The sequence below is a fragment of the Marmota marmota genome, unplaced genomic scaffold (genome assembly GCF_001458135.2).
Source record: "Marmota marmota marmota unplaced genomic scaffold, marMar, whole genome shotgun sequence".
In the NCBI taxonomy this organism is placed as follows: Eukaryota; Metazoa; Chordata; class Mammalia; order Rodentia; family Sciuridae; genus Marmota; species Marmota marmota.
The window spans coordinates 3447115-3472241 of record NW_026000052.1 but is presented as its reverse complement, the minus strand read 5'-3'; the positions used below and the strand labels follow the sequence as shown (position 1 = coordinate 3472241).

The 25127-nt window shown below is 61.9% G+C and overlaps 1 protein-coding gene across 5 annotated transcripts in view; it reads left to right on the top strand.

The window, feature by feature from the left end:
- The first annotated feature begins 1699 nt into the window (after positions 1-1699).
- Adamtsl2 (ADAMTS like 2) overlaps positions 1700-25127 on the top strand; it is a 32736-nt gene continuing 9308 nt past the window's right edge. The window contains exons 1-12 of one of the 5 annotated variants that reach the window (XM_015505793.2): positions 1700-1946; positions 3582-3672; positions 4196-4323; positions 5112-5187; positions 6302-6404; positions 7075-7241; positions 7329-7452; positions 9688-9768; positions 12035-12210; positions 18450-18795; positions 19803-20175; positions 24617-24714. In XM_015505793.2, coding sequence (XP_015361279.1) covers positions 3583-3672; positions 4196-4323; positions 5112-5187; positions 6302-6404; positions 7075-7241; positions 7329-7452; positions 9688-9768; positions 12035-12210; positions 18450-18795; positions 19803-20175; positions 24617-24714 — 1762 coding nt within the window. In that variant the 5' untranslated portion in view covers positions 1700-1946; position 3582. Of the gene's footprint in view, positions 1947-3581; positions 3673-4195; positions 4324-5062; positions 5188-6301; positions 6405-7074; positions 7242-7328; positions 7453-9687; positions 9769-12034; positions 12211-18449; positions 18796-19802; positions 20176-24616; positions 24715-25127 lie in introns of those variants that run through there. The other 4 variants (XM_015505794.2, XM_048813385.1, XM_048813384.1 and 1 more) reach the window with 4 other exon arrangements.

Genomic DNA, 25127 nt, shown 5'->3' with positions numbered 1-25127 from the left:
TGGGGAGCTGAGTCCTGGAGGGTCATACACCTGGAGAGGTCACAAAACTAGGGGTTCTGGCTCCAAAGGCTGGTCTCCTAGATGGCCAGGCTGCAGCTTGGGCTGTCCCGCCAAGCCAAGGGAAGATGCTGGGGGTGGTGGTGTTGGTCGACTGTGGGCTCCTCCCAAGGGAAACCGTTAGTCACTCTGGCACTGGTGGGGTGTGGGCACCAGAAGTGCCAGGCGAGCTCATGGTCTGTGCCAGGGCCTACGGGAGTTGGGGGAGGAGAGTGGGGCAGCAGAGGCGTCCATGTCCCTGAAGGGACCAGCATGTGCGTGTCTGCCTTATATACATGGCCCTGTGCCAGCTATGGGTGACAGGTCCCAGCATGTCTGTGCTGTGGCACACTGACCGCAGGGGGCAGCGTGGGTCTAGGCTAGGGTTAGGGTCAAGGTCCGGGTGACTGGGAGCCCACACACATCCCAGCCGCTGCAGCAGGAGATGCTGGAGTCCCCCCCTCCCATGCCCCTGCCCCCGGAGGAGGAGCCAGTGCCTAGAGAACCAGCCGACAGGGGTGGGGGGGGGGAGTCCCCGCTCTGCTACTGCTGATAAATATGGCCTCGGGCCTGTCACTCAAAGTCACCAAGCCTCAGCTTCTCATCTGCAAGATGCAGAAAACAGAGATGCCGACCTTGTAGCTCTAGGCTCTTAGAGAGGCTCAGCTCGGGGTGTGAGCCTGGTATAGCATCCTTGTTATACTAGCTGCTGTTTCCTGATCTTTCTAGCTAGTGGTCAGATATAAGGCTGAACTTGCTGAGGATGCGACTCTTAGTCAACCAAGGAAGTAGCTGAAAGAGCTCATTCTCCAGCAGAGCGGACAGAGGTTGAGAGGAGGGACTGTCTTCCAAGCACCACCTATGACATCTGTGGCAGAGAGACAGGGGCATGGGTGAAAGGGCTCAGAGGGCCTTCCAAGCATTGTCCTGGTTTCTGTCCCGAGGCTGGAGGTGCCTGTTCTCCAGGAGAGAGCTGGGGAGCCTGGTGTGTGAGGGCAAGTCCCTTGCCCTCAGGGTCTGCCAGGCTTCCTAGTGGGGCTGGCACAGGCTCAGCAGGAGCAGAGGCCTGGAGCCCCAGGCTGCCCTGCCAGGGGCTGCCCAGCTGGCGCTGAACATCTGCAGAGTTCCCTTCTCTGCCCGCCAACCCTGGCTATTCCAGCCGTCTGCTCTGCAGGCCGTGGGCACATCAGTCTATCTCTGGAGCCCGAGGCTGCACCCTGGCTGGGTCTCCCTCAGCCTCTCACCTGCTTAGGTCTCTGCATCTCAGGACAAACTCTCTGGGGCTGGTGGCTGGCTGGGACCTCAGTCTTTCCCTCTGTGAGAGGGGCTGCCAGCGGGGTGCCGCACGTAACCTGCCCCGTCTGCAGGAGTGGCAGGGCTGGGCCCCTGGAGCAGAAGCCAGACTCCCCAGCTTCCCCAGTGACCTCAGGGTCAGGGCAGCTCCGTCTGGACACACGACATGTGCTCCCCGCTCGGGACTGGGCAGGCGGGCCTCCCTGCTTGCTGCTCCCGAGCCGCGGCGGCAGCAGCCAGCAGGCAGCTGGGCCGGCCTGGCCGGGCTCCAGAGGCGCAGAGCGGGTTAAAGTGTGCGCCAGGCCGGCCGGCGGCGGGCGGGGGAGCGGCCTGGTGGGAAGTGTGAGTTCCTCCCCGTCTGCCTCACAGCTATAAAGGCGGCTGCGGCCTGGGAGCCGCCACTGGGCTGAGTCCCCTCCCGGGAACCCCCTCCCTTGGATGCTCTTTGAAGTGGGAGAGGGAGGCGGCCTGGAGGCGGGGCCAGAGGGAGGCCGAGCCCCCGCTCCGCGAGGCCCTCCCCGCACAGCGCACCTGGCTGCCCGGGTCCCTGTCTGCGGCGTCTGCCTGCCAGCTCTCACCCCTTTCTCTGGGAGGACAACCTGCTGACCCCAGGCCAGGTAGGCCACCTTGTCCCCATCTCCCTCAGGTCTCAGCCTCCTGGAGGCATGACCTGCAGTCCTTCCAGACCAGTCAACTGCTCAGAGTGGGACTGGGAGCTGGGCATCCTCCAGCCCCCCTGGGAGCCCCCCTGGGTGGGGGGCAGCCCTGCCCAGCACAACGCAGGTGGTGCCTCAGCCCCAGCTGCAGCCCACGCTGCGGACCCTTTTGCTCTCTGGTTGCTCTTTTGGGACCCCTGGGAGAGACGGATCCCGGGTGAGCTGGGCCTGACCAGAGCCAGCGGCGTCTGGGAGCCTTAATGAAAACCAAGCGTGAGGCCTGCTGGGCACCTGTCTTTAGCGGCTGGCAGGGCTGGGGCACCAGTGAGCCACCAGGACAGCTCTGGGCACCGAGCTGGTGCAGGGCTGGGGCACAGCTGGAGACCGCGGGGAGGGGAGGTCAGTGGGGCTGGGTTGGTGGCTGCGCTGGTAGCATGGGGCCTTGGGGCTCTGGGTCCTGACTCCAGGGTGCATGCCGCAGGCTTCGGGTGGAGGGTGTGTCGGCTAGGTCAGGACACCTGCAGGTGCTGGACCTGCCAGGGAAGAAGAGTTGGAGCTGCGGGGGTAAGGGTAAGGGGCCACTCTGGAGCTAGCTTCTGGGTGGGGGTGATTCGCATACCCTCTCCCCCTGGAATTTGCTGGACATGGGACGAGTCCTACATTTGCTCAGAGGCTGGAGCCAATCGCTTGCCTTGCTGTGTGGTTTTGGACCAGTTGGCTTCTCCCTCTGGACTCTGGGCTTAGTGGTTCCTGAGTCCCCTCCTTGGACTCACTGGCAAGAGACACTCACCTCAGACAAACCCTGGGCAGAGGCCATTAGTCCCTGCTCTTCTCTTTTAGGGCAGGGTGCCTGTTGGGGATAAGGTGGGGTGGGGATAGAGCCCAGGGGCTGGGAGCTCCCCTCGATTTGATTGGATTTGACCCCTTGCAGGTGTTCTGGGCCAGAGGCGTGACTTGTGGGGAGGGGTAGGCTGCTTGGTCCTGGCCACTGGCACAGTGGCTCAATCTGCACTTCCTCCAGGCCTCTCCCTGATTCCATCTCAGGCCGGAGGGACACAGATAGCCGGGCTGTGTGCCGAGTGCCAGCTGCTGCTGGATGCCTCTTCCTGAGAATGAGCCAGGGTGGTGAGGCTGTGGCCTCCCCGAGGCCACATGGACAGGGCAAGGGGAGGCAGGGAAGAAAGGGCTGGGCAAAGCCCCCGGCCACCTCCTTGCCCTCTGCAACCCCCTCTGGCCAAGGCGGAGCCCGGGGCCCCTCCCCCTGCCCTGGCCTCCAGCTGCCTGCACCATCCCTGGTTTCCTGACAGCCATTCTCCAGGGAGCACCAGTGTTCAGAGCCCAGCATGGCCGCTTCCTGGGTGCCCTCAGCTCACAGGTGGCCTGGGCCTGGCATGCACACCACCCCTCTGTCCCCAAGCCCGGGCAGGCCTCTAATGGCTCACAGAGTTCTTTCTTGCTGAGCCCAGATGGATGGCTCGGCCTCTCCCTGTGTGGCCTGCCAGGCGGCCACTACCACCCAATCCCAGGCAGGCTGGCAGCTTGGGGCACTGGGCAACCCTGAAGGGCTTTTCTCCAAAGCAGTGCCTTGCTTCCTAGGATGGACGGTGGACAGTGGCATCCGTTCTGGGCCTGGTGCCTGCTGGCCCTGGCAGTTGTGGCTGGGGGTGCAGCGTCCACTGAAGCCTCGGTGAGTAGGCTGTCATTATCAGGCCCCACCCCGAACCTCAGGTGCTGTGGTCACTTCCAAACGGATGGCTTTGGAGGGGCTCTGTGACAGGCGTGGGGTATCTGCCTGGGTCCCAGAGCCCCTGGGGCCTCAGAAACCCATCCACAGAGCCAGTCAGATCAGCCCCTCAGCTGAGGCTCTGGCCACCGTGTGTCAGGGTGCAGCCAAGGGTGGCCGGGTGCCTCCCCTCCAGCAATGCCCTGGACCGAGGCGTGTGCTGGGGGGCTCGTGTCCTGCAGATGCATGGGCAGGCTGTGCAGAAGCAAGTGCAGCTGGTGGGGTGAGGCCCCTGGAGCCCTCCAAGCCCCCAGATGTTCAGATCTTAAGACAGGACATGGCCTGGCACTCAGGGAGTCACTCCAGAACACCTTGCAGACCCGAGCCTGGCACTGTGTGGCCAGCAGGATCCCTCAGGCCCAGGGTCAGGCCTGTCCTGCTGGGCACTTGAGCCCCTCGCTGACCGTCTGTGGGGCCTCTCACCCAGGACAACAGCCTGGAGGGGGGTGCCGATGCCACCACTTACTGGTGGGGGGAGTGGACCAAGTGGACGGCGTGCTCCCGCAGCTGCGGGGGTGGGGTGATGTCCCAGGAGCGGCACTGCCTGCAGCAGAGGTGTGAGCTTGGCGCGGCTGTGGAGGGGTTGGCGCATGGGGTGGGGCAGCCGGTGGGCAAGGTACCAGGGTGGGCAGCTGGGCCTGGTGGCTCCTATACTGGGGATCTCACGTTTGAGGAAGTCAGGGTCAGTCTCCCACTGGCTGCTGCCAGGGACACAGCTTCTGCTGGGTCCTAAAGTTGTGTTAGAGCTCACCATGCTCCTTGGTCCCAGGGGTGCCTCTCACGGGAGGGGGGGAGGTTTCTAAGGCTCGCCATTGAGGGGTGAGACCCTCGTCTCTCCTGAAGGTCCCAGCTGAGTGGAACAGGCAGGAGCACAGTGCAGGACCATAAGCCCTCACCATCAGGCAGACTTGGATTTGAGTTTTTTCTCTGCTACTTTCTTTCTGGCTGTGTGACCTTGGGCAAGTCACGTCACTTTCTCTTGCACGTTTTCTCGTCTGTAGCATGGGGAACTTGCTGGAGCTCCCTCATGCTTCTGAGTACATACGAGGAGACCCTGTGTTTTTCTGCATCAGCACAGCACCAAGTGCGTGGCGAATGCGGTGCCCTTATAGATTCTGTGTAGTATGACCCTGTGCTGTGCTGGGGCTCTAGGAACCAATCGATCATTGTCCTTGCCAGGCCTGGGGTGGGGCAGGAGTCAAGTGGGAGGGAGGAGCCCGACCCCAGCAGGGAGAGCTGGGCGCCGGGGCTCTGGAGGGCGGTGGCCCTCCCTGAAGGGGTGTTGGGCCTGCAGCTCCTGCTCCGGCTCTGGCTCAACACCCCGCACCCCGCCTTCCTGCCAGGAGGAAGTCTGTCCCAGGTGCTGGCAACAGGACCTGCACGGGCACATCCAGGCGACACCAGCTCTGCAGAGTGCAGGTGAGGCCGCCCGCCTTCCCCTGCTTTCAGGCAGGTCCCACTTGGCACCCTATGTCTTGTCGCCCTGGCCCCCTGGCGTGCCTCCTGGGCCTGCCCTTCAGGAAGAACCAGGGTGGGGTTGGTGTCCAGGCTCGGACTGAGCTCCCTTGGGGGTCAGACTACTGTGTCATGCCCACTGTCCTCTGGGCATGTGTGGGACGGCTGGACTTGCTGGGGCTCCCGTGACTTCCAGTGGGGCCCGAGGGCTGGGGGCACTGCCTGCAATCGTGGGCCAGGTGCTCCTGGGCAGACCGCACATGGCTTCCTCGTCCCCGCCTGTAAGACAGTCCTACTGGGCTGCTCTTTGGGGCTCGTCCAGCTCCTGTGCCCCTGGAGCTCTCTTCTGCTCCCAGGTGCCCCCAGCCTCTGCCTCTTCCTTAGCCTTGTGCCGGGAACCAGGGTGGTGGAGCAGGAGCGCTGCCTCTGGGCGGCCAGTCTTCTCTCAGTGGGGCCAAAGTCAGTCTGAACACGAATGCCTGCAGACCCAAGGGCAGCTGGGACATGGGGTCCTGGAGCTGGCTCCTTCGGGCTGCTGGGCAGGCCTGGGCCAGGCAGGCAGAGTGGCTGGGGTTCCCATGTGTGCACCAGCACCTCTGGGATGGCCTTCTCCGGGTCCACATTCCTCCTGGGACAGTGCTGCCATTTGCGAGCTCCTGATGGAGACACCTCAGCACAGTCCAGACCCAGCATGACTAAGCCGGCCCCTTGGACAGGGTCTCCCTCTGCCTTGGGTCCTCCTCTGTGGAGTCAGGTCCCCCCTCCTGATTTGGTTCCCATGCATGGCCAGCAATGGTGCTAGGATGTTGTAGGTGCCTTGGGGACACCTGCACCCGTGTCTGCCTGAGGAAGGAGAGCAGGGGAGGGCAGTGTGGTCAGGGCCATGGCACCCATCCCCTCCACTGTGGCTAGGTGGAGGCCAGGTGAGGAGGACCACCTCCCTGTGGTGGTGGGAGAGAGGGAGCCCCAGTGAGGGCATGAGAGGTCGCCATGGGCTGTGGCCCTTAGGGGCTCAGACTGGACAAAGGTGCCCTCTGGGGCCAAGTCCCTCCTGGAGCCCCCACCTCTCCCTTCCCAGGAGTGTCCACCAGACGGGAGGAGCTTCCGAGAGGAGCAGTGCGTCTCCTTCAACTCCCGAGTGTTCGACGGGCGGGCATACCAGTGGAAGCCCCTGTACCCCGGTACTTACAGCCCTGCGGACCTGCCAGGTGGGGGGGTGGCCTTTGTAGTCCCAGGACTATCTGATGGTGGGGGCGAGGCCTGGAACAGGGGTCCGGAGGTTGTGGTGGCAGCTGTGGAGCCTGAGCACAGCCCACGTCTCCTGCTCCAAGGCCTGGAGGTCTCCTGTCCCGACCCGTGGCCTTACCCGGGACAGTTCCTGGGGCTGAGTTTCCTGCAGCCTGGCTTCAGGGTCAGCACACTTCCCGCTCACTGGCTCCTGGCTTGGACAGGAACCAGCCCAGACAATCCCAAGCAGGGACTGGCTACAGGCCCAGGTCCCACAGGGCCTGTGGGTGTAGTGGCCATCTCCCCCTCTTTCTCTCTCTGGGGCTGGGGGCAGGTTGTCCAGGCAACAATGCGAATGAGTTAGCCTGTCCTGCTCCTGGGGAAAGCGCTGGGCCGGGGTCTCAGGCGTGGCCCCCACTCACAGGAGGCAGAAGCCAGAACCAGGAAGCCTGGATTGGGCTGGATAATCTGCATCGTGGTCCATTTCTGCCACTGAGACCCTGGGCAGACCCGTTCTGCCCTCCAGACCTTGGCGGGGAGGGTGCTGTCTCAGCAGGAGGAAGTGGGGAAGACCCTGGAGTCCAGCACCCCCTCCCCACCGAGACCCCCTCCCTCGTCCCCCAGATGACTACGTCCACATCTCCAGCAAGCCGTGCGACCTGCACTGCACCACTGTGGACGGCCAGCGGCAGCTCATGGTCCCCGCCCGGGATGGCACGTCCTGCAAGCTCACCGACCTGCGAGGGGTTTGCGTGTCTGGAAAATGTGAGGTTGTTAAACATTGTAGCAAAGTACGCTGCTCTCACGCGGTCCAGGGCAGCGGCAGCCCCGGCCCCGCCACGGCGCCCTCCCATGGCCATCTCCCTTGCTTCTTGCAGCCCATCGGCTGTGACGGGGTGCTCTTCTCCACCCACACGCTGGATAAGTGTGGCGTCTGCCAGGGTGACGGGAGCAGCTGCACTCACGTGACGGGCAACTACCGCAAGGGCAACGCCCACCTGGGTGAGTGCCAGGCTGGGATGCCGGGTGCCGGGCACAACCTCCCTGCTAGGCACCTTCAGACGAGTTCTTTTGAGTTCTTCCCTCTCGGGCCACCTGAGTGTCCACCAGGTGCCGGGGCTGGCCCCGTACTGAGACCCCTCTGACCGGCACCTGTTGTGTGCCAGAAGGCAGTTGGCATGGGGACCATATCCGAGCTACGAAGCAGCCTGCAGGGAAGTGTTGCTGCCACACGTAAAAGAGAGAAACTGAGGCAGGGCCCCAGCCCCAGAGCTGCTGTGAGAGTTGACCCTGAGCATGCCAGCTCCTGGGGCCCACCTCTCAGGGGCTCCCTTCACCTGTGAGTGGACTCCAGTCCAGAGCCCCTGGCCCCTGGGAGTGCCTGAACCTCTTCAAAGGCATGTTTATGTCCAGCTCTGGTCTGGCTGGGGGGTCTGTGTGTGTGACAGGCCTTTCTACTCTTGGTCAGAGGTCACTTCTATCACTGTGTCAGGTGTCCACTGAAATCCATGTGCCATTGAGCTGGTTTAGCACAGCCTCCTGGTTGGGGAGCTTGAAGCCCACTAGACAGGTGGGGAAACTGAGGCCCAGAGTGGGCATTACCTGCCCAGGGTCCTCCAGTGAGTCTGGGCTAGAACCAACCCTTTTCAGGGCCACTGAGGGGTCCAGGTGGTGGAGGATGGTTCACCCCTGCACAAGGGGTAATTATGGAGTTAGATTGGCTTCCAGAAGGTCCTGGGGGAGGGTGCTGGAGAGGGTGGGACTTGGACACGCAGCTAGGGCAGGGCATGCTGGACAGGGCTGGGGAAAGGAGGGGTGGTTGGGCAGCGCAGCCAGACCGGGGTGTGAATTATGCATGTTGAGCGCTTGCCAGGCGCGATGGGCAGAGGCCCTTGCCTTGGCGGCCCTGCTGTGGGAGGGGCCGTGTATAGCCGTTGGAGGGTGCCTGTCCCTCTCCTCCTCTCACCAACCTGCTTGCATGGCCTTGGGCTGGACCTGGGGCATGGAGGCGGGGCCTGCGGTCACACAGTGCATCTGCTTCAGGGCACCCGGGACGTGCTGGGGTCATGGGGCTGCAGCCACAGACAGGAGGCATGCCCAGGGGAGTCCCCCCACCCAGGAAGGAGCAGGAACAGTCCCAGCTAATTCTGGGGGTGCCCCAGGCTGGCAGGGCACTGAATCAGGTCTGGCCCGCGTTAACTCTTCCACGCCTCCTGACGTCGCTCCACGGCAGGCAGAATTGCTGCTCGAAGCTGCCAAGACGGGCAAAGGGGGCGGCATGACCTGGCTGTAGTCCCTTAGTTACAGAGCTGGGCTGGCTCTGACTGAGCCCTCACTCCCTGGACCCCAAAGTGCTCACTGTGAAACATGGGCCAGGCCAGAGCCTTCAGGGACCTGTAGGGTGGGGTGGGGTCTGGGAGGGTGGGCAAGCCCAGCCTGGCCTGCAGGAGCAGCTCGTCTGGGTGACAGAGACTCTGGGTGACAGAGGCACGTGGACTCTACTGCTGCCCACAGGGAACCCAGGACGGGAGTGCCAACCCCAGCAGGCCCTGCATTCCTGGGCCCCTGGCCCCTGTGGCAGACTTCCCTGTTCAAGGGTTGTTCAATCCCCTGTCCTCACAGGGTGTGCCCCCAGCCCCCAGCCTCTCAAGCCCTGGGTGGTTTGCAGGACTCTATGGCTTCCCCTCCTTCCTAGGGACGTGGGTAAGAGACTGAGCTGGCTGAGGTGCCCTCAGATGGACTGAGAGGCCTGGTGCTGGGAAGGCTGGGCCCTCAGGGTCCTCGTGGCTTGCCATCAGGGTGACGCTCTGATGAGATGGGAATAACAGTGATGATGTGCCATCCTGGAGAGGATGGTGCTGAGCCTGTGTGCAGACGAGGGGACCGAGGCCTGAGGGCCCAGTGATCATCCCGGCCCCTTGGGTGATGCGTGGCCATGAGACCGAAGCCCACGGGCTCCAGTGTGTTAAGGTCCCTGAGGTACACAGAGTCCCTTCCCAAGGCGGGGCTGGAGCTGGCACCAGTGAGGAAGGGGCTGGCCTGTGGCCTCGGTGGGAACAGGCTGGCCAGGTCAGGGGCTGACAGGAGGCTCAGCCTCGGGGACAGCACAGGGCATTTCAGGGGACCAGGGGAGTGGACCAGCCCCGAGACTGCTCCCCTCACCTGCCGGCAGCTGCCACCAAGGTAGCATTCCTCAGGAGAGGTGACGGCGGCTTACTGACTTCCATCTGCCTCCAGGTTACTCTCTGGTGACGCACATCCCTGCTGGCGCCCGGGATATCCAGATTGTGGAGAGGAAGAAGTCGGCCGACGTGCTGGGTGAGCTGCGGGGTGGTGGGCAGTGTCCAGGGGTGAGGAACCTTCCTTTGGGAGGGGGATGGACAGCAGTGTGGCCCCAGAGCCAGGGTGGCAGTGGCCGTGGGGGATCCTGGGGAAGCCAGCCTTTCCCTCCTGCGCAGAAGGTCTTTGTACTCAGAGCTGCTGGACAGGGACAGGGTTGTGGCCTTGGGTGGTGGATTCCCTGTCACTAGAGAGGCTGACCCAGCCAAAACTGGGGGTGCTGGAGGTGGGGTCCCTGTAGGGTGCAAGGAGTGAGTCTCAGGAGGTGACAGGTCAGGTAAGGCCGAGAGGAGGAAGGTAGCCAGTCCAGGGTCCTGAGTGACAGAGAATCAGAGGTGGGATTGAGCCAGGCTGGGGCCTCGTGCTGCTCTGCCCCACCGTCCCCAGTGGGAAGCAGGGTCTTGGAGGGGAGGCTGCTACCTTGAGGTGTGTTGGAGCTGTTTGCAGAGTGGCCCAGGTGGTGAGGCCCTATCTTGGTGACACATTTTGGATGGGCTCTCTGTGTGGCCAGAAGCTCCACCTGGCAATGTGTCATGTCCACACCCCCAGGCAGTAGGCTGAGTGGATTCCCTGTCACTAGTGAATTCCCTGTCACTGCCAAGGCAGGCAGGTGCTGATACCTGTGAGCTGCCCTGCCCTGGGCCCAGGCTGTGTTGGGGGCTGTTCCCCAGCACAGGCCCAGCCTGCTCCTGACCCATGCTCCCTCCCGCTGCCCCCCTCCCCATGCCTCACAGTGAGAGCCAGGACTCTGGGGATGCTGGAAAGGGGAGGGGCTTTGCTGAAAATCCTCAGCTTGGGACCCAGCCTTGTCCCTGCTGCCCCTGCCCAGATGCCCTGGGTTGGCGCTCTGTGCACCCCCTGGAAGGAGCATCCAGTCACTGCAGGTCTGCAGCTGCTGGCCCCAGGTGTCACCACCCTGGGGGCTGCTCTGGACAGAGCCTAGGAGCTGGGCCCCTTGCCAGGCCAGTTGCTCTGTCGCTTGCTGGATGGGGAGCGGCGAGGCCAGGACAGGCCGTGTTCTCTGGGCTGGCTGCAAAGTCTCATTCTTGAAACAGAATCGTGGAGACGCCAAGGGCAGCCTTGGAGAGCTGGGGAGCCGCAGGAAGGAAGGTCCTCACTGTCAGGAAATAGGCTTTGGACGCGAGCCCCAGCTGAACCCTGGGCGCGTACCTGGAAGCTGAGCCTCGGAGCTGAGCCGAGACAACCAGGCCTTGGCAGAACTTGGACTTTGCGTTATTTTCTGACGTTGTTACGTTAAGGGTGCTTTTCATGCAGACACGTCCTGCTTGTTGCGTCTGTCTGATAATAAATTAATTGCCCCGGCTCCTCTGTTCAGATTGCATCAGCGACTTTGGAAGCTGTTCTCCTCTGGCAGGCCGGTTCCTGGAACTGGCTTTAAGGACACCCTTTGGAAGATAGAGTGTCCCTGAGTGCTGAGTCTGCCTCCTCCCTCCTGTCCCTGTTCCTGGAGGATCTGAGGGCCTCAGATCGCCCTCCAAGCCCAGAGAGGACCAGCTCCAAGCAGGCAGTCCCTTGGCCTTGGAGCACAGGGAGACAGGCTGCTGGGGGGTTCAAGCACATTCCTCTGCCCTGAGCTTCCAGCTGGCTCCAATCAGGCCCTGGGAGTGTCCACCCACACCCACCTCAGGGAGAGGGTGACAGAACGGGCCCAGGCTGCCCTCTGGCCTGGTTGGACCCCAGCAGGCCTCAGCCCAGCCTGGGTGGACAGGCTGGTTGGATGGTCAGAGGGACAGAATTGGTCCCTGGAGAGGGCACAGCTGGTCAGCCTGGTGTGGTCCCCAGGAAGGGCCTGGTAGACCGTGTCTGCACCAGCTAGGTCAGGGCTGTAGTGTCACTGCTTTGGGCACTGGATAAGGCACTGATGTCCCCTTCTTACCACCAGGATAGAAGCTGAAGCCCCTCAGCTCCTCAATGGCAGTTGGGAGAACTGGCCCAGGGTGTCCCTGGCTGGCGATTCTAGCCGTCCCGACGAGTCTGTGGTGTTTATTTAGGCTGATAGGAAAGGGCGTATGCACCTCTTCAGCACTGACTGGCCAGGGACATGTGCTGGCCACAGGTCTGTCTGATCCTCCAGGTGACATTAAGCTTCCTGTCTCTGTGGCATTTAGGGAAGGGCTGGGGGGCTGGCTGTGGCTCCCTGAGGAAGTGGTGCCAGTTCCCTGCCCCTCATTCCTCCCTCTTGCCCATCTGTTGGCCCACGTGACCCGGTGGCTTTGCCTTTCAGCTCTTGCGGATGAAGCTGGCTTCTACTTCTTTAACGGCAACTACAAGGTGGACAGCCCCAAGAACTTCAACATCGCGGGCACCGTGGTCAAGTACCGGCGGCCCATGGATGTCTATGAGACCGGCATCGAGTACATTGTGGCTCAGGGGCCCACCAACCAGGGTCTGAATGTCATGGTGCGTGTACCCCAGGAGGGGGAGACCACAGGGATTGTGGGGCTGCTCCTCAGAGTCACTGGCAAGGGCCTGTGGGCCAGTGGTCCCCATGGTCTTGCCACGTGCACACTCATGGTGCATGGCGGATGCTTGGATTGGGGCTCTTTCCTTCAATCACTGAGATCCTTGCTCACTAGCCCCCCCCACCCCGTTTCCTTCCTCATTCATTCACTCAGCCTCCCATCAACTCATCAACCCATTTACCCACGCACTTGCCTCTCAATCACTTGCTCTCACTCAATCTCCTATACATCTGTCCGTAACCTATCCACCCACCCATCCCTCCATCCATTCATCCACCTATCCATCCATCAATCTGCCCATTCATCCTTTCACCCATCCATCCACTCATCTATTCATCTATTCACTCATCCACCTACCAACTATTCACACATCTATTCATCTACCCATCTATCCATCCACCCATCTAAACAGCATCCATCCATCCCCCGTCCATTCTCCATCCATCTCTTCATCCATCCATCCATCACCCACCCACCCACCCATCTCCCCACCCATCTCCCATCCATCCATCCCTCATCCATCCCTCACCCACCCATCCCCCCGTCGTTCATTCAGCACGGCTGCACCTTCCTTGCCAGCTGGCACTATGGGCAATGCTGTGCTGATCCATTCTCTGGTCATCAGGAGCCTCCCAGGGAGCTAAGGCTTGGTCCATGCCCACTCCACAGTTGAGGGCTTTATGCCCCCATCTAGTTCCATGCTGCCCCATTGTCACTGTGCTGTTTGTGCCAGGTTCCCAAGGCTGGGGGGCCAGAGCAGTTCTTGTAGCCCCTGGCCCTCACCTGACCCTGCCTCCACTGGATGCTCAGGTCTTTGGGGGCTGGCTCAGGGTCCCAGCAGCGGGCAGGGGAGTTTGGCCTGTGCGTGCTGCTTGTCACAGTTTTCCATGGCTGGCATCTGGAGATGCCAGGGTCAGGAGGTTCTGGGGCTATTAAGGCCAGCAAGCATTTGGGAGTGCTGCAGGACTGAAAGCCACCCACCCACTGGTTCTGGCTTTTCATCCCCTGCCATGGCCAGTTCTCACGGCCTCATGTTGTAGGCACAGAAACTGGGCACAGGGAGGCTGGCGACTTGCCCAGTGATGGACTCATAGCAGCACCCCTGGGGTTCAAGCAGCCCTGCCTGGAGTCGAAGCCAGTGTCCCCTGGAGGCATCTCTAATCAGGTGCCCCCCACACTGCCCTCAGGCTGAGGAGATGCCCTACGTGGCCCAGAATCTCGCGGGCTGGTATATTTCTGTGCCTGCGCCCTCCTGGCCTTTCCTGGAGCCTTCCTGAGATAGACTGGCCCCGGCTGGAGGAACAGTGCCAGGGGCTAGGGTCCCCAGAAATAGCTCAAGGCTGGAGGTCCGATTCAGGTGGCTGGGGAGGGTCTTGGAAGCAGTGCTGGGGGGAGGGCTGGCTCAGGACTGTGGAGCTGTGGGCTGCGACCCAGGCCCAAGCGGCTCTCAGCCCATCCCTCCAGGTCAGCGTGAACTTGAGCGAGGCCTTTGTGTAGTTGCTGGTGCAGTTGTCCCTAGGGAGGGGTTGGCCTTGGGGAGAGAGCTCCCTCTGGCTGAGCCTGGGGTGGGGCTCAACGTCCACGGCCCCTGCAGGTAGGCCCCTGAGGGTGAGAGCCAGGCGCACCAGACAGCCACAGCGGCCCACGGACCCTGCTGGGCTCTCTGCTCCTGTGCTCCCTCTGCAGGGAGCTCTCCTCTCCAGCTCCAGTGGGATGAACTGTGGCTGGCCCGGGGGCCACAACCCATGCCCCTTGCTTCCCTCTTCCCTGCCTGCTTCAAATCCCCCCGCACATGACTGGCACCTCTGCTAATTTTAGTGACTTTCCTGGTGAGGTGATTCTGGTCTCCGTGGCGGTCTCAATTCCAAGGCTGCTGCCCTTGTCCAGACCCCATCAACACTGGGCAGCAGGCCAGGCACAGTGTGCACACTGGTAATCCCAGACACCTGGGAAGCTGAGGCAGGAGGATTGCAAGTTCGAGGTCAGCCTTGGCAAGTCAGAGAGACCCTGTTTCTAAATAAAAAATAAAAAGGGCTGGGGATGTGGCTCAGTGGGAAAGTGTCCCTGGATCCAAAAAAAAAAAAAAAATGGGGCAACAGGATACCAGGGGAGGCCCAGGAGGATGGGTCAGCAGGCCCAGGGTCATGTGGTGTCCTTCTCTGCTCTCCACAGTTAGGGTCAGTTACCCTGCCAGGATGGCCATTTCTTTCTTTTGGAGACAAGGTGCCCACAGAGACCAGGTGGCTACCATAACTTAGTTTAAGGAGACAGGGTGAGCGATTTGGTGGCCCCACTCCCATGAGGGTCTCGGCACCCCAGGTCCTGCAGGGCTGGGGAGTGCAAAGCCCCAGGCAGGTGGCTGCTGGGAGTGCCAGCCCTGCTGCTTCTGCCCCCGGTGTCCTCAGCCATGGAGTCCACCTACCGGGACCACGTGCCATGTCACAGATGTAGCCGTGGCAAGGGGCCTGTCACTGTGCCTCCTTTGTGGCCCTTGCTTTGCCATGGAGCAGATCCCCTGCCCATGTCAGTGTCTGCGTCAACCTATCTCGTGTCAAAACCTCTGTGAGCCCCAGGGGAGCCCTGTGAGGGCAGCCAGCTTGCCCCCCAGCAGCTGAGTGGCTAGCTCTGTGCTGGTGCCAGTAGGCTGTGCTCTGGCAGGGGCAGTGGCTGAGTACCCCTGGCCATGCACACCCTTGGCCATGCGTGATTTCCACCCTGTGTAGCCAGGAAAGCCATTCTACTTGGTCCTCGCTGCTCAGCAGCTCTTACACGGCAGGGGTGTCCCCATGTGCTAAGCACTAATGAACAGGTGAGGACCCGCACCCCAGGACAGCCGTGTCCAGGAGTGCACCAGGAAGTCCCCTGGCCTTTGTCCTCTAGGCTGCTGATCAGCCAGCCCAGCTCTCCACATGGCCCATGATGCTGGCCTTCCTGCTCACAGGCCATGCTCCTGGTCAGCCTGTGTCCCTCGGTGGCCAAGTGGTCCTGCCAGGAGGGTTTCCTACACCCCTGAGGGAGAGTTCAGTGAATCGGATCCTCACACTGCGCTGGTTTCTCCACACCAAGTTCAGGCACTTCCTGCCCCCCACTTGGCAGCCAGGGTACCTCCTGCAGCCCCCGAGAGCTCAGAGTTGGGCTGGTGCAGGAGTCTTGGGTTGTGGCTGTCTGGGACATTGGATCGTGGCTGTGGCACAGCTGTCCCATGAGGACTATGGAGTTGAGAGAGCTCACAGCCCAGCTTTGGCTGCCTGGCTGTCCCCATCCTGTGGCCGCAGGGGTCCGGCCCCAAGGCTGGCGGGTGTTTAAATGAGAAGATGGCATGGCTGGCTCCTGAACCCCAGGGTCTATGCTATGATGTCCCCCTGGGCTTGCCAGAACCGCCACATGACATTGCTTCCCCACACACCTCTGTTCCCCTGGGGTCTGCCAGTTCCTGTGGCCCAAGTGGCCAGCTGTGTGCGTCACAGCCTGGACCTGCCTCAGAGCCCTCTGTACTCAGCACACCACTCAGTGTGCTCTCCTTCCCTCCCTCCCTCTCTCCCTCCCTCCCTCTCTCCCTCCTTCTTTCTCTCCGTCCCCCTCTCTCTCCCTCTCTCCTCCTCTCTCCCTCTCCCTCTCTCCCTTTCTCTCTCTTCTCTCCCTCTCCTTCTCTCTCTCCTTCTCTCTCTCCTCCTCCTCTCTCCCTCTCCCTCTCTTTCTCCCTCTCTCCTCCTCTCCCTCTCCCTCTCCCTCTCCCTCTCCCTCTCCCTCAGTACTGGGGATTGAACCCAGGGATGCTTTACCACTGAGCCACATCCTGGGACCTTTTTCTTTTTTATTTTGAGACAGGGTCTCACTAAGTTGCTTAGGGACTCTCTCAGTGGCTGAGGCTGGCCTGAAACCTGCAATCCTCCAGCCTCAGCCTCCTAGGTGACTTGGATTACAGGCTCGTGCCACTGTGCCCGGCGAGCTGGCAGCTATGTCTCCAGTGGGAGGGCTGGACTGATGGTCCTGGATGAGGACGAGACCCTCCCCAGGATTCTTCCTGTGTTCTGGTGACAGACAGGCTGTCTCCTTCTGTAGGAGCAAACCACAGGACTCTGCACAGGTGGACGGCTCCCAGCCCTGCACCCTTGGGTCCTGAGGCTGGAACTGCCCTGTGGCCTCCCATAGGCCGTGGCGCTGTCTTGGACGGGGTTGGACAGAGTCTTGTGCTTACCTTCTGCACCATGGCTCTCACCCCACGAGTCAGGGACCCAGTGGGAGGTCCCACCAATGGTGACCCACTGGGGACAGGGGAGCCTGAGGCCTGAGCCACACTCCAGTTGTTACCACCACGAGCTTGCACAGTCCAGGAGTGATGGTGCTCCGAGTCCCCAGTTGGTGTCCCTAGTTGGTGATGGCAACTTGGACCCTGGTTCTAGCATGTGGACCCACCTCTGCAGGGAAGTCAACCTGGTAAATGGCTTCGACCTTTGGGGAGGAAGCGGGGTCATCCCCGCACAGCCTTTGGGTTCCTCCTGGGGCCCGGCTGTGCACCCACTTGGAGATTCTGGCTGAGAACTGGCTCAGGGAGCAGGGCAGGAGCCTGGCACTCCTTGGGGCAGTGCCCCCCCCTCCACACCTGAGTTCCTTGGTGGAAAGATTGAACTGGGCCTTTTCTGTCCCCTGGTCTGTCTCTAAGGGGCCCTTTTTCCTGTTAGCCATGCACAAAGGTCTCTGTGAACCAGGCCCCCACCAACTGCCTTGACCATTTCAGGATCCGGTCACTCCATGGCTGCTGGGGATGTAAGAGCATCTCCTGCCACCAGCATCTTCCTGGCCTGGGAGACACAGGAGACACTGCACTGTCCCTCCAAGGGATGCTGGAATCATTTTCCACTGTGTTTCTTTTCACTCCTATGAATAGAATGTCCTCAGGCCTTCCAGCAGAAGCTGGTCACCTGGTGTGTTGACCAGCCTCTGGGCCATTCTTCCCTGATCTGCCACAGCTGGGGGCACTTGCTCTTCACTGTGGGGGCCACGAGGTAGCATGTCTGCCCTTCTCCCTCATGGGTGCTAGCAGGCACCCCCTGGCTTTGAGAGTCTGTGAGTGACGTCCCTTCTCCTGGACTTCCCTAGGGGAGTGGATGGGGATTGACCTCAGCTGTTGGTCTGGTGGTCAGGAGAGGGGAGGCTGGGCCAGTTCCTGGGGGCCCAAGGACGGTGTCATCCATCACTCAGGTTTCACAGGGTGGAACGGGCCTCTCTGGGCCTGAAAATTCAAGGAAGTCCATATTTTCAGGCACTTGGGTCAGCCCCCACACCCACATCCTGCGGTCCTCTCCCGGCCTGACCCTGCCCTAGGTGTAGTGGAAGGCAGGGTGAGAAGGCAGCCTCTGGTCCTCTGGCCTCTTCCACCTTCTCTGCCCTGCAGCTGCAGGAAGTGAGGGCTCCCTCGTGGTGTCCATGTGTGGCCCTAGAGGGTGGGATTCGGCTGCCCCAGCCAACTCCCAAAACTTCAAGATGTTGCCCACAGCGTGTCTTCTCCTGTGGGGGCCGTCTCACCAGATACGGCTGCCTCCCTGCCCCCCACCTCGGGCAGGCCTGTGGCCCTGGTGGCCAGATGATGGTGCTCCTAAACCCATTTCCAAGGACCACTCCTGGGTTTCAGGGAGGAGCCTCTGGACAGAGGCTGTGGAGTCCCTCCTGGGGAGGGGCTGCAGGAGCCCCTGGTGGGAGAGGCGAAGCTGCCTCCAGTCTCCACGGAGGTCTCACCTGCCTGCAGGGAGCTCTGTGTCCTCTGGCCCCCCAAGGCTGTCCCAAATTGGGGAGAGACTGGGTCTTTGCATCCTCCATGGGCCTGCTCCGGGGTCCCTGGGGAGAAGGCCCGTGGGAGTATTGCTCCGGATCTCTGTTCCATGGTGACGATAAAGTGCAGGTTGGGCTGTAGCTGGCTTCAATACCTAAAGATTCTAGACATGGACATTGCCCATCACCAAGGTGGACAGCACCCCATGCCCCTGCCTTGGTGTGCCCTGTTCATGGTCCTTGGACAGTGCTGCCCCCAGGCCTTGGGGAAGGCAGCATTCTTGGGTCAACCTCGATTCCCTGGGTGGGACTCAGCCGGGGGCCAGGGCAACTGGGTCCTGAAGGGTGTGTGGCGAAGGGCTGGGGGCGGGGGCAGAGAAGGAGCTGGGTCCGCTTCTCCTTTCCCAGGTGTGGAATCAGAACGGCAAGAGCCCCTCCATCACCTTCGAGTACACGCTGCTGCAGCCGCACGCGCACAGCCTGCAGCGGCCCTTCTACTTCACCTTCCCCGAGCCCGCCTCGGCCAGCGCCGAGAGCCAGGAGCTGGGCGCCGGGCTGCTGGGCTTCATGCGACACAACGGCTCACTCTACGGCCAGGCCTCCTCGGAGCGGCTGGGTCTGGACAACCGGCTGTTCAGTGCCACGGGCCCAGAGATGGAGCTGGGCCTGCGCCGGGGCCAGGAGACCAACGAGGTGTGCGAGCCGGCCAGCGGCGGGGCCTGCGAGGGGCCCCCGAGGGGCAAGGGCTTCCAAGGTAACATGGGAGAATGTGGGTCGGGGTCCCTGGGGACAGTCTCTGGGTCAGGGCCCTTCACCCCTGTGAGGCCTGCTGAGGAGAGCCAGGGTGCTCACATACCCTCTCTGGGCCGGCCCAGGGCCGAAGACTCTCCCCGTCCTGCTCCCGCACGTTCTTCGAGTAGCCAGTCTTTCCTTGGGAGGAACGACTCGGCAGGCTCTCAGATTCCCAGATGCTTTAGTCCTTCACACAGAATCGCGTGGCCTTTGCACAGGGCCTCCGCGTGCACTGGGAGTGCTGTGGGTGCTCTGGATGAGACGGTGCCGGCACCATGTTAGCAGGGGCCACTCTGTGCCAAGAAAGCGTTCATCCCTCTTCAGTGCAGAAGCCGTGTCCTCCCAAGGAGTTTTGATCCATGGTTTATTGAATCTAAGGACGTGGGACCACAGATGCTGGCTGTAGGCCCATGGTCATGAGGGGTCTGACAGAGGAGGACACTGAGGCTCAGGGAGAGGAAGTGCCCTGGCCCAGTCCGGCACCCACCCACCCTGCAGGAGTTGGGAGTCAGGCTCGGCCAGCCTGCCCCGCGGCTCACGAGGCGAGCTCTGGGCTCCTCTGTGCACATCCCACGGGCTGCAGCCATGGCTGGCGGGCACTTCTCACCTGGGGCTGCAGCCTTCTCTCCCCTCTGCCTGGGTTTTTACTCGGCCATCTCCTTGGGATCTCTGTGTGGCGAGGGCCCACCCCAAATGACTTCAAAGGGGACCCTTACACCAACAAGGACACTCTTTCCAAGCCAAATCACATGCTGAGGGTCCAGATGGGCTGGACCTTGAGAGACCCTCTCCAACCCACTGTGGAGGCCTCTCTGTAGAGATGACCTTGGCCTTCTGGGCATGTCCTAGCCCCCTTGGCCCAGGCCCAGAGAGGGGCTCTCTGACATAAATCATCTTATGTGTAGGATTTATAAGGATGGCCTGGCAGTCAAGATTAAAGTCATAGACCGCCTGTCTCTCTCTCTTCAGACCATAACGCCACAGGGACAGCTCTCTTGGGCGACAACGATGACCCAGAGGTGGACACCCATTTTACCCCCCGGGAGTTCCTCTCTGCCAATGCCATCTCCGACCAGCTCCTGGGCACAGGCTCTGACTCTAAGGAGTTTGCCCTCAATGAGACCATGAACAGCATCTTTGCCCAGGGCGGCCCCCGGAGCCCCGCTGCTGACAGCCTCTATGTGGACTATGAGGAGAACGAGGGGGCTGCTCCCTTCCTGGTCAATGGGTCCTACTTGGAGCTGAGCAGTGACAGGCTCTCCAACACCTCCTCGGAGGCCCCGTTCCCCAACGCCAGTGCCAGCCTCCCCACCATGGCCGGGAACAGGACCCACAAGGCTAGGTAGGAGGCATGTCCCCTGCCCTGTCCAGGGCCCTCTGGGGTGGAGTCACCACAGGGGGGCTGACCCAAGGGCTGGTGACATGGAGGGTAAGTGGGAGAGAGCACCCCTTCCCAAGGTCCTGGAAGGCCACCCTGTGGATCTCAGCATGAGCTCAGAGGCCTGGGCTGTGTGTCCTCCCCTAAAATTAGGGCCCTGGGTCAGGTGTCCCTGGCAATGGCTGCCCAGGTGTTCCCAGCCTTGACTCCAATCCGTGCCACTGACACTGGGGGAAGGAGGCTGGCAGTCCTGGGCCTGCCCCTGAGCCAGCAAAGGGGCCCAGTGTCCATACACAGGGGAATATGCAGTGGCCACCCCACCCTTAGCCTGAGGCTCCTGGGGCTCGGAGAGGGAAGTGACACCTTCACTCTGGGCGCCTGGGGTCTGGACAGTCACCGAACACAGGCTGTCAGACACGAGCAGGGTTCCAGGCCGCCCCGAACACGGAGCCTCCGCTCAACCTCCACCGCAGCCAGAGAGAAGGTGGGGGGCCCAGGGGCTCCTCAACCAAGGGGCAGACCTGGAATCAGGGATTAGGATGGGCTGGAGCTGCAGCTGCCATGGACCTGGCCCAGAGTCCAGCCATGGCTGGGGACACCTGGGAAGTCAGGGCTGGGGATGCCTGGGCAGCCACAGGTGGGGACAAGTGGGCAGCCATGGCTGGGGATGCTTGAGCAGTCAGGGCTGGGGACTCCTGAGCAGTCAGGGATGGGGACACTTGGACAGTCAGGGCTGGGGACTCCTGGGCATCAGGGCTGGGCCTGGAGGGCCTTGAGAACGGAGCCTCTCTGTGTCACAGTTGACGGGAGCAGGTAGCCCAGCTCTGCAGTCAGTGCTAAGGACAGACCCTGGTGACAAGCCTCTGGACTGAAGCGGCCACCCTCCAGGTGCAGGGCTTCCCAGAACCCCCGGTGGGCAGTGGGGCTGGTGTCAGCCTCCGGAGCCAGGCACAGCAGCCCGGGGCAGCAGGGACGGGATGTCGGCTGAGCCTCTGGCTTCTTTTTGTCTTCTGGTGGCCCACCCAAACCCCAACTCCAGAGCCCCGCCCCCAGGTCCTGTGGTGCTGAGGTCAGGGTCCTTGAAACTGGGGAACTGGGTTTGTGGGAGATTTGGGGTCACTTTGGGTGATGGGGTTTGAGCTACTCCTCACCATCTGCAGGGTGGCAGAAGGAGCCTCCCAGGAGCCCTGGGCATGGCTGGTGGACTCTGGGGGGTTCCTTTTTTTGGTGTGGGGCCTTCTCTTGCCCCTCCTCCCACCCGGCCACACAGGGCTGCCTGCTCACCCTGACCCTACACCCTCACAGTTCCCGTGACCCGGGCCTCTGCCCACTCAGCAGGACCTGGTGATCGATAGGGAGGGATAGATGTTGCCTTGGGGGTGCAGGATCTGAGTCCAACCAGAGTCGGAAGGCACCTGCCTGTGTGACCCGGCCAGTCTGTCCGCACTGCCAGCCCGGTCTCGGGCCAGGGCCCCCTCCCCTCCCAGAGCGCGCAGTGATTACGGCGTATCTGCGGTGAAGCACAGCAAGGGCTCGGTTCAGAGAGGTTACTGGTGATGAATGGAGCCTCCAAGGGTGGAGGGACCTCCAAGATGTGTGGCTCAGGACTGTGACGGTGGCCAGCTGTCTGGTGCCCAAGCCCTCTGTGCAGGTTTATCAGGATGGCACAGAGACCCTCTCTTTAATTCGGCTTATGCCTCAGGAAATCCCAGGAAATGCAGGCACCGTGTGGCACAGACAGAGGGGCAGAGCAGGCCGCGGGAGCTGGACGCGTCCCTGCCCTGCCCTGGACCTCAGTTTCCCACTCTCTCTGAGGGGCTTGTCAGGGGTCCCTGCTGAGGCAGGCAGTTCTCCCAGGCCGCTCTCAGCCCAGCTTCTGAAGCCTTAACATCTCAGAGATCCTCTGCTGCTGCCTGTGAGTCTCACCAACCCCTCAGCCGCTCGGGAGGAGTGGATTCCCGGCGCCTGTTGATAAAATAGGTTGTCAGCACTCAGAAGGCCCTCAGAAGGCCCAGTCAGTGAGATGTGACCGCTCCCCCGACTGGGCTGCCATCAAAGGATGCTACCGGTGGGGACCAAAGATGGTCTGGGGAGATAAAGGGCCAGGGAGGCCAGGGGGGGGGGGAAACTACCAGGCCAAAATAGCCCGTCTAGGCGGGTTGTGCAAACACAGGAAGTGGTGTCTGCTCAGGAGATCAAAGGGCAGCCCAGAAAGGAAGGGCTATTTTCATCTTCTCAGAAATGCCTCAGACAATCAAGGGAGGGCCTGTCACCAGACTCGCCTGGGGAAGAAGCAGTCTGTGCCACAGAGGCACACGCCTCCCTCTCTGAAGCCTTGGGGGAGAAAGGAAGAGAGAAACTTCTGGCTTATTTATAAACACACGCAGTCATTTCAGAGTTTCTGCTGCTGGGGTTGTAGGAGCCCGTGTCCTGCCAGGTGGGCTGGCAGGAGCCCCTCTCAGGAGAGGGGCAGCACCCCCTTCGGGACGGAGGGAGGGAGGTGGGCGGCTCAGTGACTTCCGGGGTGCTTGCTTCTTGGTGCTGCTTCCCATAAGGGAACCTGTTAGGTGTCGCCCTGTTGTGCCAATATATGCAGGGTTGGTTCCAGAGCGGCATGTGCTCTGGCCCACGCCTGCACGTGCTGGCGAGAGTGGTGTGTGGGCAGCCCTCCACGAGTACCTTTGAGACTTCCAATCCAGAGGGTTATTTTGAACCTGTGGCTGTCTCTTGAGTCAGGTGTGAGTCACACTGTGCGCTGACTGCAGCTCGTGTGATTGGACAGAGATGGCAGGCTCCCCCAGGAGGGGCTGGGGCAGGGACTGCATCTTCTCATCTCCTTTTGTTCTTGGGCAGAGCTGAAAACTGTTGAAAGCAGGGTGGGGGACCCACCAGCGCAGCTCCAAGTGTCCTGAACCCAGCATCAGGGACCGGTTTACCCGGGTTCCCCTCTCCTGGGAGGATCGCCCTCTGCGAGCAGCTCTAAGCAGATCCCGCTGGTCCCTTGTTCTGAGGTTTTGGGGTCTTAGACACCCCCTCCCCTTTTAAAGTTTCCTCTACTTTGTAAGAAGAGGGAGGGGAGAGGCTCCCTTCTTCCTGGAACCTGGGCAAAGCTGAACAGACCGGAGGCTGGAGCCCAGGGAGGCCCTGGCCTCACTGCCTGGCCTGCTCCTCCTGGGGCCCTCTTGGAGCCACGTCATCTGGCTCGCCAGGGAGCTCACCCTGGTAGACCGTTTCCTGGGTTCTCAGTGCCCTGCCTGTCCAGGCGATGTTCACCCCACAGCTCCGCTGGAGCCGGGGTCCTCCTGGGGAGCATGAACCAGCCCAAGCAAAGCAGAAGAGCTCCTCACAGCCTCGGCTAGCAGGCTCCGTGCAGCCAAGCCTGTCTTGTCCCAGAATCAACCAGCAAGCCCTCAGAACGCGATGCCCATAACACTCGGCCTGACCACCAAGGTGACCATGGACCCGGAAAGAAGTGGCCCCAGTTTAAGCCTCGTGTAGGGTGTTAGCCAGATCCTCTTTAGCCAGCCCAGCTGGGCCTGAGGGAAGTGGATTGGGCCTGCAGCCGTGTCCACGAGGGGAGGTGGGGCCTGGGTGAGCTGCTGTCGGCTGGGCCCACCCTACCTCCCCTGGCCCTGGGGCTGCAGGACTCCTTGGGCTGCCCTCCAGCTTGGGTGGCATGTCTTCCAGCAGACGTCCCGGGCCGAGGGAGCCGCCTCGACCCCCCTCCCCTGCCGAGCCTGCAGAGTGGGGGCCGAGGCCGACGCCAGGCGCACCGACGCTTGGGGAAGCCAACTCCTAACAATAGTTGGCTTCGGCCCCTGAGTTCCGGCCAAGAACTGTAGCTGGTGGCTGGCGGGGACCCAGCGTGCCTCTTCCCGTTAGCAGGTCTGTGCCGCCGTCCCAGACACCCCACCCCCAACACGGGATGCGCCACTCCACCGGCGCAGCGGACTTCGAATTTTGATAATTGGAGGCTGAATGGCTGGTGCTCCCCTACACTCAGAATCCCAGCTGAGGGAGCAGTAAGGAGAGAATTCTGGAACGTTCTCAGGACCTAAGGCCCCCTGGGGTGGGAAGAGAGAATCCGCTGGCTGTCGTGAGCAAGTACAGTGAGGTGCTTGCGCAAGGCGCTGTTTCCGTCCCTCCAGCACTGCTGGGGGACTTCGGGGGTCCTTCAGCCTGCTCAGAAGAGGTACTCAGATGGACAGAGGCCAGCAGTGTCCACTCCTGAAGTATCCCCCCCAGGGGCTTCACCCATTCTGTTCTAGGAAGTGGGGGCCTGGCCCTCACTGGTGGGGATCTCTCCTGGGCCCAGAGCAGGGACGTTGTGAGGGACAATGCACCTCCCAGGAAAAGAGGTGCAGGGCGTCCAGCGTCCTCATGTCCCTGCCTGCCCTCATTTCAGGACCAGGCCCAAGGCACGCAAGCAAGGTGTGAGTCCGGCTGACATGTACCGCTGGAAGCTCTCCTCCCACGAGCCCTGCAGTGCCACCTGCACCACAGGTACTGGGAGCTGTCGGGCCTCGGGAGCTGGGTCCTGGGGTGTCCAGTAGAGCATCCTAGTTCCCATGGGCTGCTGGCCCTGGGCCCCCTCCCCACGGCTGCCAGTACTGTGTCCCTTCTCAGACAATCAGAGGCGGCCTCCGGGCCCAGGGTTTTGCTTTTGCTTATGGCAGATGGCGAAGGGCAAGACAGACCCTGCGGTCTACTACTGAGGGGCGGGTCAGAGTCCAGGACCTCTCAGCGGGGAGGGGCCAGGGCAGAGAGACCCTCCCCCTGGGGTCACCTGGTCGGACACTCCAATTAGAAAGTGTTGAGGGGGATCTGAAGCCACGCCTGTCAGGAGGTGTGGCAGCCACCTCCACACTGAGACGCTGGCCAGAGCTGCCCCTGTGGCCTGCTCCTTCCCTACCCGG